Raw genomic sequence first — 16,391 nt, forward strand, 5'->3', positions numbered from 1 at the left:
TTAAGCTTTTCCTTATTGATTAGAACACAGCCTTTGTCACTAATTATTAGAGAGATATTCTAACTTAAGAAAGGGTTTTTTAAAGGAGCAATGTTGTTGTTGTTTTTCACTGTACTTCTACGTTGACACCACAATATAGAAATAGATTTACTTTGGAACAGACTACAAATACATTCACACAGGTTGTAATAACTTAATTGTCTACCTAGAGAATTGAACCAACTTAGTGAGTTAGTTTATTATAAATCTTGTCCAAGGCGTTCTATTTCTTCAATCAGGAAATCAATGTCTTGGTGAGTTGCTGCAGGATTTGAAATGACCATGCGGAAGAAATTGACCTTGTCTCCCAAGGGCTGGTAGCTGACCATTGTGGTCCCATACTCCATCATTCTGGCTTTAATCACCGGGGCCACCTGTGTGAGAGACCAGACCAATATGGTGACTGTTTCTCCTGGAGGCTCTCCCCTTGGTCAAATAATCTGCTGTCAAGTAGCATTATTTCAGCTTTTAACGAAACAATTAGAACCATATTTGTTTTTCCTTGAAGGAATTGCCTCCAAGCTTCCTTGGGATTGGAGGACTGGAGCATCTGTATATTTAGATCTTAAAGGTGATCAGAAAATAATAAATGGTAGTGAAAGGATTTTAGAGATAGGAGAGGCGGGTTTTAGGGAAGGCAGGTCCATGGGAGAGGAATATATACGTGACAGGCAGAGACAGCTCCAAGCTGCCAGATTGCTTATAAGTATGTAACAAGATAATGGGAAGAAGAAGAGGGGGGCACCAGGTGAGCTTTGAAATGATGAAACTGATACCATGCAGGAATAAGGGGCCGGGGGTGGGGGGGAGGGGAAGTGGCCAATTAGGAAAACATGGGGGACATAAAATAAGGAAGGGTCCAATTAGAAAGTGACATGAAGAGACAAAGAAGTTTCCAGCATTTATAAACCTGTAGACAAAGAGAATCACAGGACTAGGTTTTTCCCATTTTAGAGAGAGCAGGGCTTTCCCATTTTGGGGATCCCTCCCCTGTGGAGTTCCCCTTTGGGGGCCCTGCCCCAGGGGGAGTCTGTGTATGCTTACAATAAACTTCCAGAACCAAGATGGCGGCATAGGTAAAAGCCTGTACTCACTGCCTCCCACAACCACATCAAAATTACAACTAAAATACAGAACAAATATCATCCAGAACTGCAGGAAAGCTAGCTGAGTGGAAGTACTACAAATAGAGAGGTAAAGAAGAAAGCACACTGAGACTGTGGAGGCATGGAACAGGCTGGTCCAGCACTGGGGTGTGCTGCTTTTTTAATCAGGAGGGAGGTTGCCTCTTCAGCGGCCATCCAGAGGAGCAAGGGGCCCAAGCCCCACACCAGACCCAGCCCAGGGTTCCAGAGCTGGGGAAAGAAGTCCCTACGGGTTGTAAGAACTACAGGCTGTAAAAACCAGTACAGATTGGGGCTGAGTGACACACAGGCTGCTGGAGACCCAGCTGTGTAGAGAGCCCCCTGGGAAGGCACATGGGCATTTCTTTAATTATCGTCAGCTGAACTCAGGGCAATAGGCAGAGCCACGCCCTGGGAACATGCTTCCCCAATGAGGCTGGACATGTTGTCAGCTTGGCCTTCATATAAGCCCATGTGTTGGCAGGGGTGGGTCTAGATATGTAAATCCAGTCAAGCACCAGGAATGCTAGGGCCTATTTAAGAATGCAAATAAGCTCCTTTGATTCTAAGTTTTGGTGATACTTCCTGGTATTGGGGGTATAAAATAAATGTGCTGCATGGGCTCAGGTCGTCATAGCTGCCTCTCCATCAGAGAGAATGGCATCCCACCTGGCTCCCAGCTTGCTTCTATTTCTGCACCTTTCTTTCCTTCTTTTTTCCTTTCTTTCCTTTCTTTCTTTCTTTCTTTCTTTCTTTCTTTCTTTCTTTCTTTCTTTCTTTCTCTCTCTCTCTCTCTCTCTCTCTCTCTCTCTCTCTCTCTCTCTTTCTTTCTTTCTTTCTTTCTTTCTTTCTATTATTTCTCAATCCCTGGCCGGCTCCATTTAGAACCGGTTCGTTCATCTCTCTTTCCATGCTAGATGCGGAAAAGGGAGAACCCCGCCGCATCTGGCCCCCGCACAGATGCTCCTCTTAAAAGGCTGGCATCATGAACTGAATTTACAAGCTCCCACTTCCTCTGAACTCCAGTGCTGGGAGAGGCTCTGGGGGACCCAGACACAAATGGGGAGAAACTGGACTGTCTGGCATTGGGGCAGGAACTCACAGTCAGCTTTCTTCCAGACAGAGGTGCTCATAGTGGTCATTGTTCCTGTGCTGGCACCTCCCCAGGCCAGGGCTGACTGGCAGCCATTTCTGTTTGCTCCACCCTGGTGATTCCCTGAAACCCCACCCTATCTAATTTACAACCTCACCCAAGCTGTGTGCAGTGGCTTTCGCATATGAATGGCCTGTCCTTTCTCAGGGTAAAACCTGTCAAAAAAGCTGCAGCTGGGTCTGGGAGCCCCAAACCTATCAATAAAAGGCCCCAAAACCAGCCTGCCTTGCTTTACAGCTGGGCCTCATCTGGGAACTTCCAAACCCAATACAAAGAGGAGGAATCTGATGGGGGGGAAACCAAGATGGTGGCATAGATAAACACCTAAACTGCTGCCTCGCACAACAATTTCAAAACTACAACTAAAAGACAAAACGTCTGTCACCCAGAACCACGGGAAAGCTGGCTGAGTGGAAGTTCTACAACTAGAAGGAAAGAGAAAAGAGCATTGAGACATGCACAAGCACTGAAAAGCTGAGGTACGGAGACTCGCGAATCAGGCTGGTGGCGGGCAACTGGGTGCACTGCTTTTTTCAACCTAAAGGAAGACAAGCTCCCAATTACTCTGAACTCCATTTTCTAGGGAGATGTTGGGGACCCAAACTCCTATGGGGAGAAGCTGGACTGTCTGCCATCGGGTCGGAAAGTGAGGGTGGCTTTCTTGCAGAGGTGCGTGCAGCAATCATTGTTTACTACACTGGGGCACGAGATGCGGGGACGGGGAATCTTGGAGACACAGAGACGGCTGACTGACAGCCATCACTGTTTGCCACGCCCTAGCCTAGTGACTCCCTGAGACCCCACCCCGCACAATCTACAAACCCACCCAAGCTCCACACAGCGGCTTTTGCATATAAATGGCCTGCCCTATCGCAGCATAACCTAACAAACTGCAGCACTGGTCAGACAGCTCCAAAACCTCCAAACCCCAAGCAAAGAGGAGAAAACTGTAGTTCTCGCTGTAGCTCCTGCTTGGTGACCTTAGACAGTAGCTGACCTGCACCCCATTGGAGATCCAGAAGCCAGTGTACCTACTGGTCAGTGTGAGACAACACCAGATTTCAATTCCTCACATCCATAAGTGACACATTCAAGAGGCAGACTCAGTGAGCACCAAAACCCCACTGAAACAAGTCCTGCCCCATAAGCGTGTCTCCAGCACAGCAGTTCTTCCATTATAGACACAGTGGGTCCTCACAGCCAGTTGGCCTGGAGGTCAATTCCTCCCAGTGTACCAACAGCAATCAAGGCTTAACTACACCAAGACTTTGCACTCAGCCCACAAAGGGGTGCACCAAGAGTGTCCACCTCAGGTGATAGGGGAGGCTGATCCACTGGGCCCTATAGGTCACCTACCACAGAAAACCACTCCATCAACACAGGGAAGCAGCAAAATGCGAGACAAAGAAACATGTCACGAATGAAAGAAATGGAGGAAAGCAAACTACTGGACATAGAGTTTAAAATCACATTTATAAGGTTACTCAAGAATCTTCTAAAAACTGCCAAGAAACTTGATGAGACCTCCGAGGAGCTTAGTGAGACCTTCAAGGACCTTAATGAGAATGCCAAAAAAACGGAAAAGGACCAGTTAGAAATTAAGCATACACTGTCTGAAATAAAGAATATACAGAAATTCAACTGTAGACCAAAGGACCCCAAGAATCAAACCAAAGATCTGAAATATGAGGAAACAAAAAAACATCCAACCAGAAAAACAAAAAGAAAAAAGAATCCAAAAAGATGAAGATAGTGTAAGGAGCCTCTGGGACAACTTTAAGTGTACCAACATCCGAATTATTGGGGTGCCAGAAGAAGAGAGAGAGAAAAATATTGAAAAACTATTAGAAGAAATAATGACAGAAAACTTTCCCTACCTGGTGGAAGAAATAGACTTACAAGTCCAGGAAGTTCAGAGAACCCCAAACAAGAGGAATCCAAAGAGGACCACACCAAGACACATCATAATTAAAATGCCGAGGGCAAAAGACAAAGAGAGAATCTTGAAAGCAGCAAGAGGAAAACAGTTAGTTACCTACAAGGAAGTACCCATACGACTGACAGCTGATTTCTCAACAGAAACTGTGCAGGCCAGAAGTGAGTGGTAAGAAATATTCAAAGTGATGAATAGCAAGAACCTACAACCAAGATTACTCTACCCAGCAAAGCTATCATTCAGAATTAAAGGTCAGATAAAGAGCTTCACAGACAAGAAAAAGCTAAAGGAGTTCATCATCACAAAACCAGGATTATATGAAATGCTGAAGGTTATTCTTTAAGAAGAGGAAGAAGAAGAAAAAGGTAAAGATAAAAATTATGAACAACAAAATGACAACAAATACATACCTACCAACAAGTGAATCTAAAAATCAAGTGAACAAAAAATTTGATGAACCGAATGGACTGATGAATATAATAGAATCAGGGACATAGAAAGGGAGTGGACTGACAATTCTCAGGGGGAAGGGGGTGTGAGGGGTGTGGGAAGAGATTGGAGAAAAATTTTACACCTATGGATGAAGACAGTGGCAGGAGGTTAGGGCATGGGGTGGGGTGGGGAATTAGGTGGAGGGGAGCTATGGGGGGAAAAAAGAGGAACACCTTAATAATCTGAACAATAAAGATTAAAAAAATAAAAACAAAGAGGAGGAATCTGCAGATCTCTCTGTAGCTTCTGCTGGATGTCCCCAGGAAGTGGCTGACTTTGCACCTCCCTGGAAACACAAGAGCCAGTGTACCAGTGGTAAGTGTGAGACCATACCAGATTACAACTCTTCACATCCATAAGTGACACACTCAAGGGGCAGACTCAGTGAACATCAAAGCCCCACTGAAGCAAGTCCTGCTTCATAAGGGTGTCTCTTGCACAGCAGCTCTCCCACTGTAGTTGCAGCTGGTCCCCACAGCCAATTGGCCTGGAGGTCAATTCCTCCAAGTGACACCAACAGCTGTGAAGGCTCAACTACAACAAAACTGTGCACAAAGCCCACAAAGGGGTGCACCAAGAGTGTCTACCTCAGGTGATTGGGGAGGCTGAGCCACTGGGCCCTATAGGACACCTACTACAAAAGGCCACTCTATCAACTCAAGGAGACTTAGCAGCTACCCATTACATGGAAACAAACACAGGGAAGCAGCCAAAATATGGAGACAAAGAAACATGTCACAAATGAAAGAAATGGAAGATAGAATTCTACTGGATATAGAATTCAAACCACAGTTATAAGGTTACTCAAGAATTGTCTAGAAAACACTGAAGAACTTAGTGATACTTTCAAGGAACTTAGTGCGAATGCCAAAAAAATGGAAAAGGACCAATCAGAAATTAAGCATACACTGTCTGAAATAAAGAATAATATACAGGTATTCATCAGTAGATTAGAGGATCCTGAGAATCAAATCAATGATTTGAAATACGAGGAAGCAAAAAACACCCAACCAGAAGAGCAAAAAGAAAAAAGAATCCAAAAATATGAAGATAGTGTAAGGAGCCTCTGGGACAACTTTAAGTGTACCAACATCTGAATTATGGGGGTCCCAGAAGAAGAGAGAGAGCAAGATACTGAAAACCTATTTGAAGAAATAATGACAGAAAACTTCCCCTACCTGGTGAAAGAAATAGACTTACAAGTCCAGGAAGTACAGAGAACTCCAAACAAGAGGAATCCAAAGAGGACCACACCAAGACACATCATAATTAAAATGCCAAGAGCAAAAGACAAAGAGAGAACCCTAAAAGCAGCAAGAAAAAAACAGTTAGTTACCTACAAGGGCGTGCCCATACAACTGTCAGATGATTTCTCAACAGAAACTGTGCAGGCCAGAAGGGAATGGTAAGAAATATTCAAAGTGATGAATAGCAAGAACCTACAACCAAGATTACTCTACCCAGCAAAGCTATCATTTATTTGAAGGTCAGATAAAGAACTTCACAGACAAGAGAAAGCTAAAGGACTTCATCACTGCCAAACTAGTATTATATGAAATGCTGAAGAGTATTCTTTAAGAAGAGGAAGAAGAAGAAAAAGGTAAAGATAAAAATTATGAACAACAAAGTGACAACAAATACATATCTATCAACAAGTGAATCTAAAAATCAAATAAATAAAAAAATCTGATGAATAACTGGTGAATGGAATAGAATCAGGGGCATGAAAATGAAACAGACTGACAATTCTCAGAGGGAAGGGGGTGTGGAGGGGTGCAGGAAGAGATTAGACAAAGATCTTATATGCATGCATGCATTACCTATGGACACAGACAATAGGGTGTTGAGGGCCTGGGGTGGGGTGGGGCGGGAACCAGGTGGAGGGGAGCTATGGGAGGAAAAAAGAGGGACATCTGTAATAATCTCAACAATAAAGATTAATTAAAAAAACTTCCACAGTTTTGCTTAAAATCTTTTAGTCTGCGAATTTATTCTTCAAATTTTGTGAGACAAAATTTAGTCTGAGAGGAGAGTCACAGCTTGCTATTCCACATATCAGTAGGCTATTAAGTACTTGCTACCTTTTTCTTGACTTTCTAGTCAGTGTTTTGTGAGAATGAGAAGAATCTGGTGTTGGTCCAAGGCTAAATAGTTTAGCAGTACAACATTTGAGAGAGGGTATTTCCCCCCGCCCCCCAATAAATGTAGAAACATTGGAAGTAAAACATTGTTCAGAGAATGGTTTCCAAGAGATAAGCCTCAATATCAAGTGATGTATGAAAATCAGAAGACTTTTGAGACTCTACAGCAATTTTTTTCTTGAGACCCTAAAGCTTCCTAGTTCCTTTTCATTCACCTTTTGAATTAACTTAATTTATAAAATATTTTGAAATATGTTCCTTAAAAATGATGAAGAATCAGCTGAGGCAAAAGGCTGAACCCATAAGGACTTAACATTACAGAAGTCAACCACAGCTGAGGTTTTTCCACATGTTTGCCAGTCTGATGACTACAGTGCTAGCTGTCCTCTATTGTGTATGAAATTAAAGTCAAACTCTTCACTCAGCATAAAGGCCTGTCACCCAGCTCTGAGGACTCATCTTTTAGTGCTCACCAAAATAAACCTTCAACTCTGACACGAGCTACCTATGTAATACCCTTGGAGTGTACCACACATATTTTTAACCCTTCACACTTGTTCTGTCGCACTTGTTCTCTTTGCTTAGAATCTCTTTTGTCTTACGGTTCACATTCAACACACAATCCAAGGCTACACTAGAGTCCTACAACTGCTATGAACTCCTTCCTGATTCCTCTAGTCCACTAACATCTTCTCTCTTTTAATTCATCACTATATAATCCTTACCTATAGGTTATGACTATATTATAATTTCCATTTGTCCTCTTATGAGAAAATACATTTTATCTCTGTACTTCACTGGCAAGCACAGAGCCTTCCACTTTTTTTGTTTACGGTCGTACTGGGTGCCTACTGAGGAGTCCCTTATTGACTATAAAGGCATACATTTAATTTATGTCTAACTGTATGTATGGTCTGTTCAACGATATGTTATCATCGAGTCTGTAAATATAACATCTGATCTTTTAAATTTATTACTGTAAACATGTAACCAGGAATGGTAGGTGATAGGAACACTGTAGACTCATTCGGATATACATAGTCAACAACTCAGTTAAAAAAATGGGGATCATTTATCTGAAATGAAGGATAGTTAGATTCCAATGGAATACTACTAGAAACATATCACTTTTCAATGCCAACCCATAAATAATCATTGGTTTACAATGAGGTTTTCATCTTCAAAGTACTCAATGCACAAAATCAATGTAGTTCCCATCAGACCTAGTGATTTTTTAGAAACCGGGAGTATAAAAAAAATTTTCCTCCCACCTTCTAAATTCTTCTAGATGGATTAATAATCAAATTTAATGGACACAGTTTAACAGGAGAAAATGTCCAAACATTATTTTACAGGTGCCATAAGAATGAGAACCATGGACAGATTGGACAGTTAAGGGCTTATATGCCATCTTGAGCTAAGGAAAAGAGGAGGTGGGTTGTGATTTGGGACAGGAAGGCAATTTTCATGGAGATGAAAAAGCAAAAGTTTAGTAAATAAATGTTTGCTGGGCCATATTTAACAACAAGATACAGAGAAGACTTTGATCAAAGGGCCCATGCTAGGTTCTTTCCTGTCTATTGCACTTAGTTTATATTAAACTATGGTTATCTGTGATAATATTTCCCTTCCTGGAGCAGGTTCTCTATCTAAATTCCTTTAGGCAGGTAATGGGGGATGGTCAAAGGTTATTTCTGAATTGTTTGTTTCTTAATAACCAGCTTAAAATAACCAATATCTCAAAAGACATATTTTGGGGTGGCAAACGCTGCTATCCTTCATCACCAAAGACAAACTGCACCTTCACCTTCATTTCACCTTCACTTCCTAAACCTAATTTCCTCATCTAAGAATGTGGAGGATGGTTCCAGCACTGAGTTTTCTAATTCAATATTAACAAATTCTTAATTCCCTTCCTTATTCCATGGGGAGGAAATATAAAGAGGGATATTTCTGTTGGGTTGATTCTTCTTTCAAGTCAAAGGATTAAGACTATATCCAGAGCATTGGGCTCATCCAAGGGAATCCTATATAATAAAAGCCTAGGTGGCATCACGCCCTCGCACCACACCCTCGCCTGACGTCATCACAAGATGGCTGCCACAAGATGGCCATCAGGGGAGGGCAATTGGGGGCAAACAGGCCAGCAGGAAAGGGCAGTTGGGGGTGACCAGGCCGGAAGGGGAGGGCAGTTGGGGGTGATAGGCCTGCAGGGGAGGGCAGCTGGGGGCAATCAGGCTGGCAGGAGAGCGGTTAAGGGACCATTAGGCTGTCAGGCAGAAGCAGTTAGGGGCAATCAGGCAGGCAGGCAGGCAGGCAGGCTGGCAGGCAAGCAGTTAGGAGCCAGCAGTCCCAGATTGTGAGAGGGATGTCCCCAGAGAGGTCCCAGATTGGAGAGGGTGCAGGCCGGGCTGAGGGACACCCCCTGCCCTGTGCACAAATTTCATGCACCGGGCCTCTAGTAAATATAAATAAGAATTTAATATTTCAAGTCTGGTGTAGAGGGCCCCCTGGGAAGACACATGGACATTCTTTAGATTGCTGAGCCCAAGATATTTGACAGAGTCATATTAGTTGCACCCCGCCCCAGGAGTGCGGAGGTGTTGTCATTTCCTGGCTTACCTTTGTCTAGGTTCCGGAAGAGGGCTTTGAGATGTGGAACCAGTCTACCACCAGAAAAGAGGAAATGAAATAGACCTGGGCCCTCCCAAGCTCCTTTAATCTTAAGTTTTCCAGTGAACCCCCTTGTATATGGGAGTATAAATAAATGTGCTGCGTGGCTCAGGGAGTCGTCTGTCCCTCCAGCAGAAGAGGTCAGCGACCCACCTGGGACCCAGCTTGCATCTACTTCTGTGTCTCTCTTTATTTCTTTATTTCTCAATCCCTGGACGCCTCTATCAAGAACCAGTTTCATCTCTCTCCGTGCTGGCCACGGAAAAGAGAGATCCCCGCCGCATCAGGCCCCCGCAGTCTGGGATTAAGTTCTGAAAATGAATTGCCTAGAATATTCTAGCCTAAGGACATGACATTTACCACTTCGTTCTAGGAAGCAGAGCAAGACAATGTGCTCCTGGGAAGAGAATGAGCAGGGGTGGGTGGAGGCCAATGGGGGGATAAGGACACATATGTAATACCTTAATAAATAAAGAAAATAAAATAAAAGAAAAACACTACTAAATATATATATATGTAAAATATAAAATAAAATGTGCATTATCATTTGAACTCATTTCAAAATTTCTTGTCTATACAAAGAATTTAATGATTTTTTACGTATTTTGCTTAAATATTTTTAAATCTAAAAATGAAAGGGTTCTATTTTGCATGTTGGGACTGCTATAAAAGAAAAGAAAAATATCCCATAAAAGCATAATGTCATGAGAATGAAAAAGGAATAAAAAGAAATGATGATTAAAAGAACAAAGGAATTCCAAGTCCATGTATCTGCAGGAACTTTAAAAAAATCACATAACTGTTCCTTAGTTTTACCTGTGCAACAATTATGTTTGCTTTTTAGAACTGATAAAACAATGACCATATTTAGTGAATTAAACCCTGATTTATTTTGCATGGGAAAAACAAGAAAAACATATAGGAATGAAACTAATTATTAAGAACAACCACCTCTAACTTTTCAGATAAATGCAAATCAAAGGTTAAAAGATTAATGGTAACAGCCATCTTCCCAGATTTTGGCATTAAGTAAGATTGAGTCCCTCCAGTTCTTAAAGCTAGCTGGGATGGCAGAAATCACAGCTGTCTAAATACATGTGACTTTTAGTTGTTTCCAGAAAATGCTGATGAACTAAAATTAGCAGGAACATGGAACATCTATTTCATTACATAATCACTAATTGGAAGTTAAGAAGGAAAATAAAATTCTGACTATTCTGATGACTATATAGAGCTTTCACTTATCTCTAGGATGTGTGTGTAACATTTTTGGGTTTGCTGAATTAAGAAAGTCGGTTAAAAAAGAGAGGACTGCATGTTGAAGAATTCACTAAGGGCCTAATCAGCAAGAGCTCTTTGGAACTGCCTTAAAAGTTTTAGGGTATTATTTTCTCCTTTGTGCCATTAGGTTTTCCAGTCCTTTAGAAAACAATAACCAGACGACTCTTTCATAATTTGAATGCACATTTTTTCTTCCTCCAAAAAGAGCTCAGATTAAAGCATCACGAAATGTATTTTTCACTGTGTATTACAAAACCTTTTTGTTTTTAAATCTTGGAAGTATGAGTGAAAATTTTGAAAAATGAAATAGCAGAATAATGATAAATAAGACATTCTATAATGCTTAAGTCTCCCCATTACATTTAATAACAGAAGAGTCACAACAAATACGAGGTTAAATACTTCTTTACAAATTTACTCTTAATTCCATAGTTGACCTTTTGAAAGTATGCCAATCAGTATCTATACTAATAAAAGCCTAGGAGGCCCTCGCGCCCTTGTGCGACGCCCTTGCACCCTTGTGCAATGCCCTCACGTCATCACAATGTGGCTGCCCCATGTTGTCACAAGATGGCCACCACAAGATGGCCGTCACAAGATGGCTGGCAGGGGAGGGCAGTTGTGAGCAATCAGGCTGGCAGGGGAGGGCAATTGTGAGCAATCAGGCTGGCAGGGGAGGGCAGTTGGGGAGACCAGTTCTGTAGGGGAGAGCAGTTGGGGCGACCAGGTCTGTAGGGAAGGGCTGGCAGGGGAGGGCAGTTGGGAGTGATCGGGCCAGCAGGGGAGGGCAGTTAGGGGGCAATCAGGCTGGCAGGCAAAAGTGGTTAGGGGCAATCAGGCAGGCAGGCAGGCGAGTGGTTAGGAGCCAGCAGTACCGGATTGTGAGAGGGATGTCCGAGGGGTCCCAGATTGGAGAGGTTGCAGGCTGGGCTGAGGGACACCAATGCGCCCCGCTTCCCCCCTTGCACAAATTTCATGCACTGGGCCTCTAGTCCTATATAATAAAAGCCAAGCAACTGTAACGGCGTAACAACCAGAACGACGGCTTGACCAGTCTCTATGAGGTGCATTGACCACCTCTCAGTCCCTCCTCCCCAGCCTGCAGTTTCTGATCACAGGATGGCGAATGGGGAACCACAGAAAACCGGGGTGGGTGGCGGCGGGGCATGACTGGGGACTGGCGAGCGGGCGGAAGATGGCCCTGATCGCAGGCTAGACCTAGGGACCCTACCCGCACATGATTTCGTGTGCTGGGCCTCTAGTAGGACTATAAAAGCTGATAGAAGAGATGCAGATAATGATCAAATATAATAAAAATTAAAATATAAGAAGATAATGATAATAAAGAAGAACTAGAAATACAAGTGATGATCAATATGCAGCCTTTGGATTCTTATCTGATAACTTCCTGCATTTGGAGTCTGTGTGCTGTCCCTTAAGGCAAGTGATCATGTCTCCATAGCACCCTAGGCCCTCATGCCCACTCTGCCTCCGTGACAATGTGCTACCTGCACAGTCACAGTCTTGATGGGCAGCAGGAAATGCACCCACCAGATTCTCATCTTTACCTCCCTCATGAAACTGTGACTTATGCCTGTTTTGGTAATAACCAGTTGTTACCTAGATAATTATCCCCCAGCCAGCATGTGGCCTGAGAAAAGGCCTATGGTTCACTAGTAGGTTTCCTTCTTGTTGTTTCCCTTCCCTATTCTGAAAGATTCAAATAACACTTTAGCTCAACACTGTTTAGTGCCTATTGTATGCTTAGACACATAATTTAACTTAATTTTCTTTTTTTATTATTATTGTTAATCCTCACCCAAGGATATTTTTCCATTTTTTTAAATTTAAATTCTTTATCATTGAAAGTATCACATATGTCTCCTTTTCCCCCATTGACCTCTCCCAGGCCGCTCCCCCCAGCACATGTCCCCACTCCCCTACTGTCTGTGTCCTTTGGTTATGCTTATATGCATGCACACAAGCCCTTTGGTTGGTCTCTTACCCTTTTCCATTTATTTTTAAAGAGAGTGAGTAGAAGGGAGGGAAAGAGAGGAATATCAATGTGAGAGACACAATGATTGGTTGCCTTCCACAAACACCCATTAGGGCCAAGGATTGAACCTGCAACCCAGGTACCTGCCCTTGACTGTGACTTGAACCCTTGACCCATCAGTCCATGAGTAGATGCTCTAACCACTGAGAAACACTGGCCAAGGCTAATTTAATTTTCTTGTTTGCCATATACCACATTGAAGACTCCATATTTCTCCCCATTTGGGGTCTTTATCAGCACTGACCAAAAGAACATTCTGTAATGATGGAGATATTCTCTATCTGAACCATTGGAAATAATAACCACTAGTCACAAATTGAGCCCCTGACATGTGGCTAGTATGACTGAAGAAGTAAAGTTCTGGTTGAAATTATTTTTAATTGATTTAAATTTGAATATCCACATATGGCTATTACTACTACATTGGACAGTGCAGATGATTTATCCTTCTGGGATCGTGTGTGTGTGTGTGTGTGTGTGTGTGTGTGTGTGTGTAACAATTTTACTGGTCCCTGAACATTATAGTTTAAGTGCTTTGTACTTAATGAAAAACTTTTCTGAAACTCTGAAAAATTATTGACATAAAAGAAATTTAACCTTGATATTTGTGGTTCTATTTTGATTTCCAATTCTGAATTGCTGAATTCTCTCTATTAGAGTTAGGAAAATGGAGTCACAGGATAGGGGAAAATTAGGAGAATTCATTTTGCAATCCCAGGAGACTTTCAAATTTAATTTATCTACAGCATAAAAGTAACTTACTAATATTCTAATGGTTGTTCTCAAGAAATAATTTCCATTCCATTACAGTTTATGTGATGTGTTAAATCTAAGAAGTATTTGAAGAAAATTGTATTTAACTGGGGAACTCAGAGTTGACTTTTGCTCAGAAAATGATGAAAAATCCTTTTTGTTTTGTATTCCCATCTTGATCCATCCCTCAGCCCAGCAATAATTTATCAATTTAACAAATGGAATCAGCCAAACTACTCTATGCATTTTCTGCCTGGTCAGAGAATTAAAGGAGCAAAAGCCAATGAAAATGGAAATATCTAATTTCTAACTAACTTGACAAATAAAATTAGTTATTGTTAAGATAATATATACCATGGAGAAGCCAACATAAAAGTTCCAGAAAAAAATGAATTCTTTCCTCTCAAACAGTAGCAGGCCATTTTTTTATTTTTGCCAGAACCTATAATTTTCTCCAATATGAGCATCCTTACTCCATTATGCCCTTGGCTTGATTTCCTGCAATGAACCAATTTCTCTAAACCTGCAAACATGGTTACCATCCCTTTCACCCCAGACACACACACCCATGCTCTAGAAGCTTTCTTCATTGTTCTTCTAGGTCAGTGGTCAGCAAACTCATTAGTCAACAGAGCCAAATATCAACAGTACAACGACTGAAATTTCTTTTGAAAGCCAAATTTTTTAAACTTAAACTATATAGGTAGGTACATTGCTATTAACTTAATTAGGGTACTCCTAAGCTGGCCTTTGCTAAAAACTCAAGGGGCCAAAGAACCGCATGTGGTCCACGAGCCGCAGTTTGCCGACCACTGCTCTAGGTCACTGCTCTTAGCCTGGGTTTTACATTGAAATCACCTGGAGAACTTTTAGAACTATCCCCAAGCCCATTTAAAACAAATTGGATGAAAATCTTGGGGTGAGAGTTGGTCACCAGTATTTTATAAAGCTTGGGAACAATACTAATGTGTAGCCAGGGATGTGAACCAAAGCTCTAACTGCAAGTCTTGATTTAAGAACCTCAACTACGTGTAAGTTTTCTTCTGTCTGGGTCTCTAAGGGCAGGTGTTAACATTTATAAGCTTTTCTGGAGGTTTTAAACCCCACATAAATCCCTGTTCTTCATTTAACACAGAAGGAAATAAGGTGTTCCGGAAGGTCAGTGAGGCAGCCCAGCCACCTTAGTGGGGGTGGGGTGGGAGGGGAAGGCCTCCTCTGCTCTGGGCAGTGACTGGAGGAGGTCTCCTTTGTGGAAAATAGAAAACTAACCAACTCATCAACCAAGCAAACAGCCAGCCAACCAGCCAACCCATCCACCCTTGAAAATCCAAATATACAGGCTTATCCCTAGTTTCCCATTCCTCCAACACTGTGGGAGATGGACCCCTGCATTTACCCGCCCTCAAGGCTCTCTTTGGTAGGCATAATTACCCAGATTTCACTTGTGTGTAGTGATGGGAGCAGGAGAGGATAAGAGAAAGGGTTTACTGGCCACAGTATAATTGATAGCACAAGCTCTCAGGCTCTGGGGTCAGACTTGGGTGTGATTTTGGGAAAGTGACTTTTTCTCCCTGTGTTTCAGGTTCCCCATCAGTGGAGCAGAGAGACAACAATGCTTCCCAAAGTAAGTGGCCGTGAGAGAGACATGATGTCATGCTAGATCAAGTTGAGCCTGGGACACACCACACACTACCCAGTGGTCTTTATTACTGCTCCCTGCTCTGTTACTTTCTGGGAGTCACCACAGCTCTAAGGGCCCATCGGGCAGCCTTGACCTTGACATCTCAGGAGGATCAGCAGCAGCTTTATTTTCCAATTATTTCTGGTGCCCGAAGTCTCTTCTGTGCTTGTAACTGAGCACCAGTTTCACTTGGCAGGTCAGTCAAGGCCAGCAAGTACAGTTGTTAAAAGTCTGGATATACCAGCATTGCATGCCCTGGCTCCGCAGGAGCCCACAGAGGGGTGAGGGTCCATGCACCTAGCTTAAGGATGGATTTCTCCTACAGACCTATGACTATGTCATGAAAGTATACATGGGAAAGCCCCAAGGTACCACCAACGGCCATATCAGAGGAGCTTGTATCACTTACTTTTGAGAGGCGGCTCATTCTCTCTTCGTTGTCTTCCAGGACACGCAAACTCGGAGGAACATACCAGAAGCAGACATTTGTATGCTGAGGCTACATAGAGGGAAGTAAGATTCACACTCAGCACAAACTGGCAATTTTGGAAACCCCAAGGACATTTCTAACCTACTTATTCTGCAGCTTCTAAATACAAATCCAACTTTTAAATCCATAATCACCTTTGAAGTGCCTGACTTTCACAACATTATTCAGTTACTTTTTAATTTTTTTATGAATACATTTTTATTGTTGATAGTATTACAGATATCTCCCATTGCCATTATTTTTTTGTGAGTTTGATTTTTACTCCAGCTCAGAAGAGCTACCCCCTCATCCCTGCTTCTCCTTTGTAATGATCCACTTAACTGGATAGTACATTATTGACATAAATATATATATATGTATATCAGGCACAAGAATGGCAATTAACTAAACATTTTGGGATTGTAAAAATCAGAAGGCATACCTTTCCATCGAACACCATTTCATATCCTTCTCGGTTTTTTATGATATTGTATAAATACTCTGCCAGCTCCAAGCACTTGTCAATATGTGCTTCAAACCCAGCAGTTCCCTGAGTGAGAGAAGAAGAGAGCCTCAGGCAGGCCGAGAAAAGT

The 16,391-nt window shown here is 42.3% G+C and overlaps 1 protein-coding gene across 1 annotated transcript in view; it reads right to left on the bottom strand.

The window, feature by feature from the left end:
• Positions 1 to 239: 239 nt before the first annotated feature.
• GAD2 (glutamate decarboxylase 2) overlaps positions 240 to 16,391 on the bottom strand; it is a gene marked incomplete at both ends in the record, with an annotated part of 65,539 nt that continues 49,387 nt past the window's right edge. Inside the window, 3 exons of the mRNA XM_079776634.1 lie at positions 240 to 413; positions 15,739 to 15,828; positions 16,241 to 16,348. Of these exons, the coding sequence (XP_079632760.1) occupies positions 240 to 413; positions 15,739 to 15,828; positions 16,241 to 16,348 (372 nt within the window). The remainder of the gene's footprint in view (positions 414 to 15,738; positions 15,829 to 16,240; positions 16,349 to 16,391) is intronic.

Source organism: Cnephaeus nilssonii (assembly GCF_951640355.1).
Source record: "Cnephaeus nilssonii genome assembly, chromosome: 1".
Classification (NCBI taxonomy): domain Eukaryota; kingdom Metazoa; phylum Chordata; class Mammalia; order Chiroptera; family Vespertilionidae; genus Cnephaeus; species Cnephaeus nilssonii.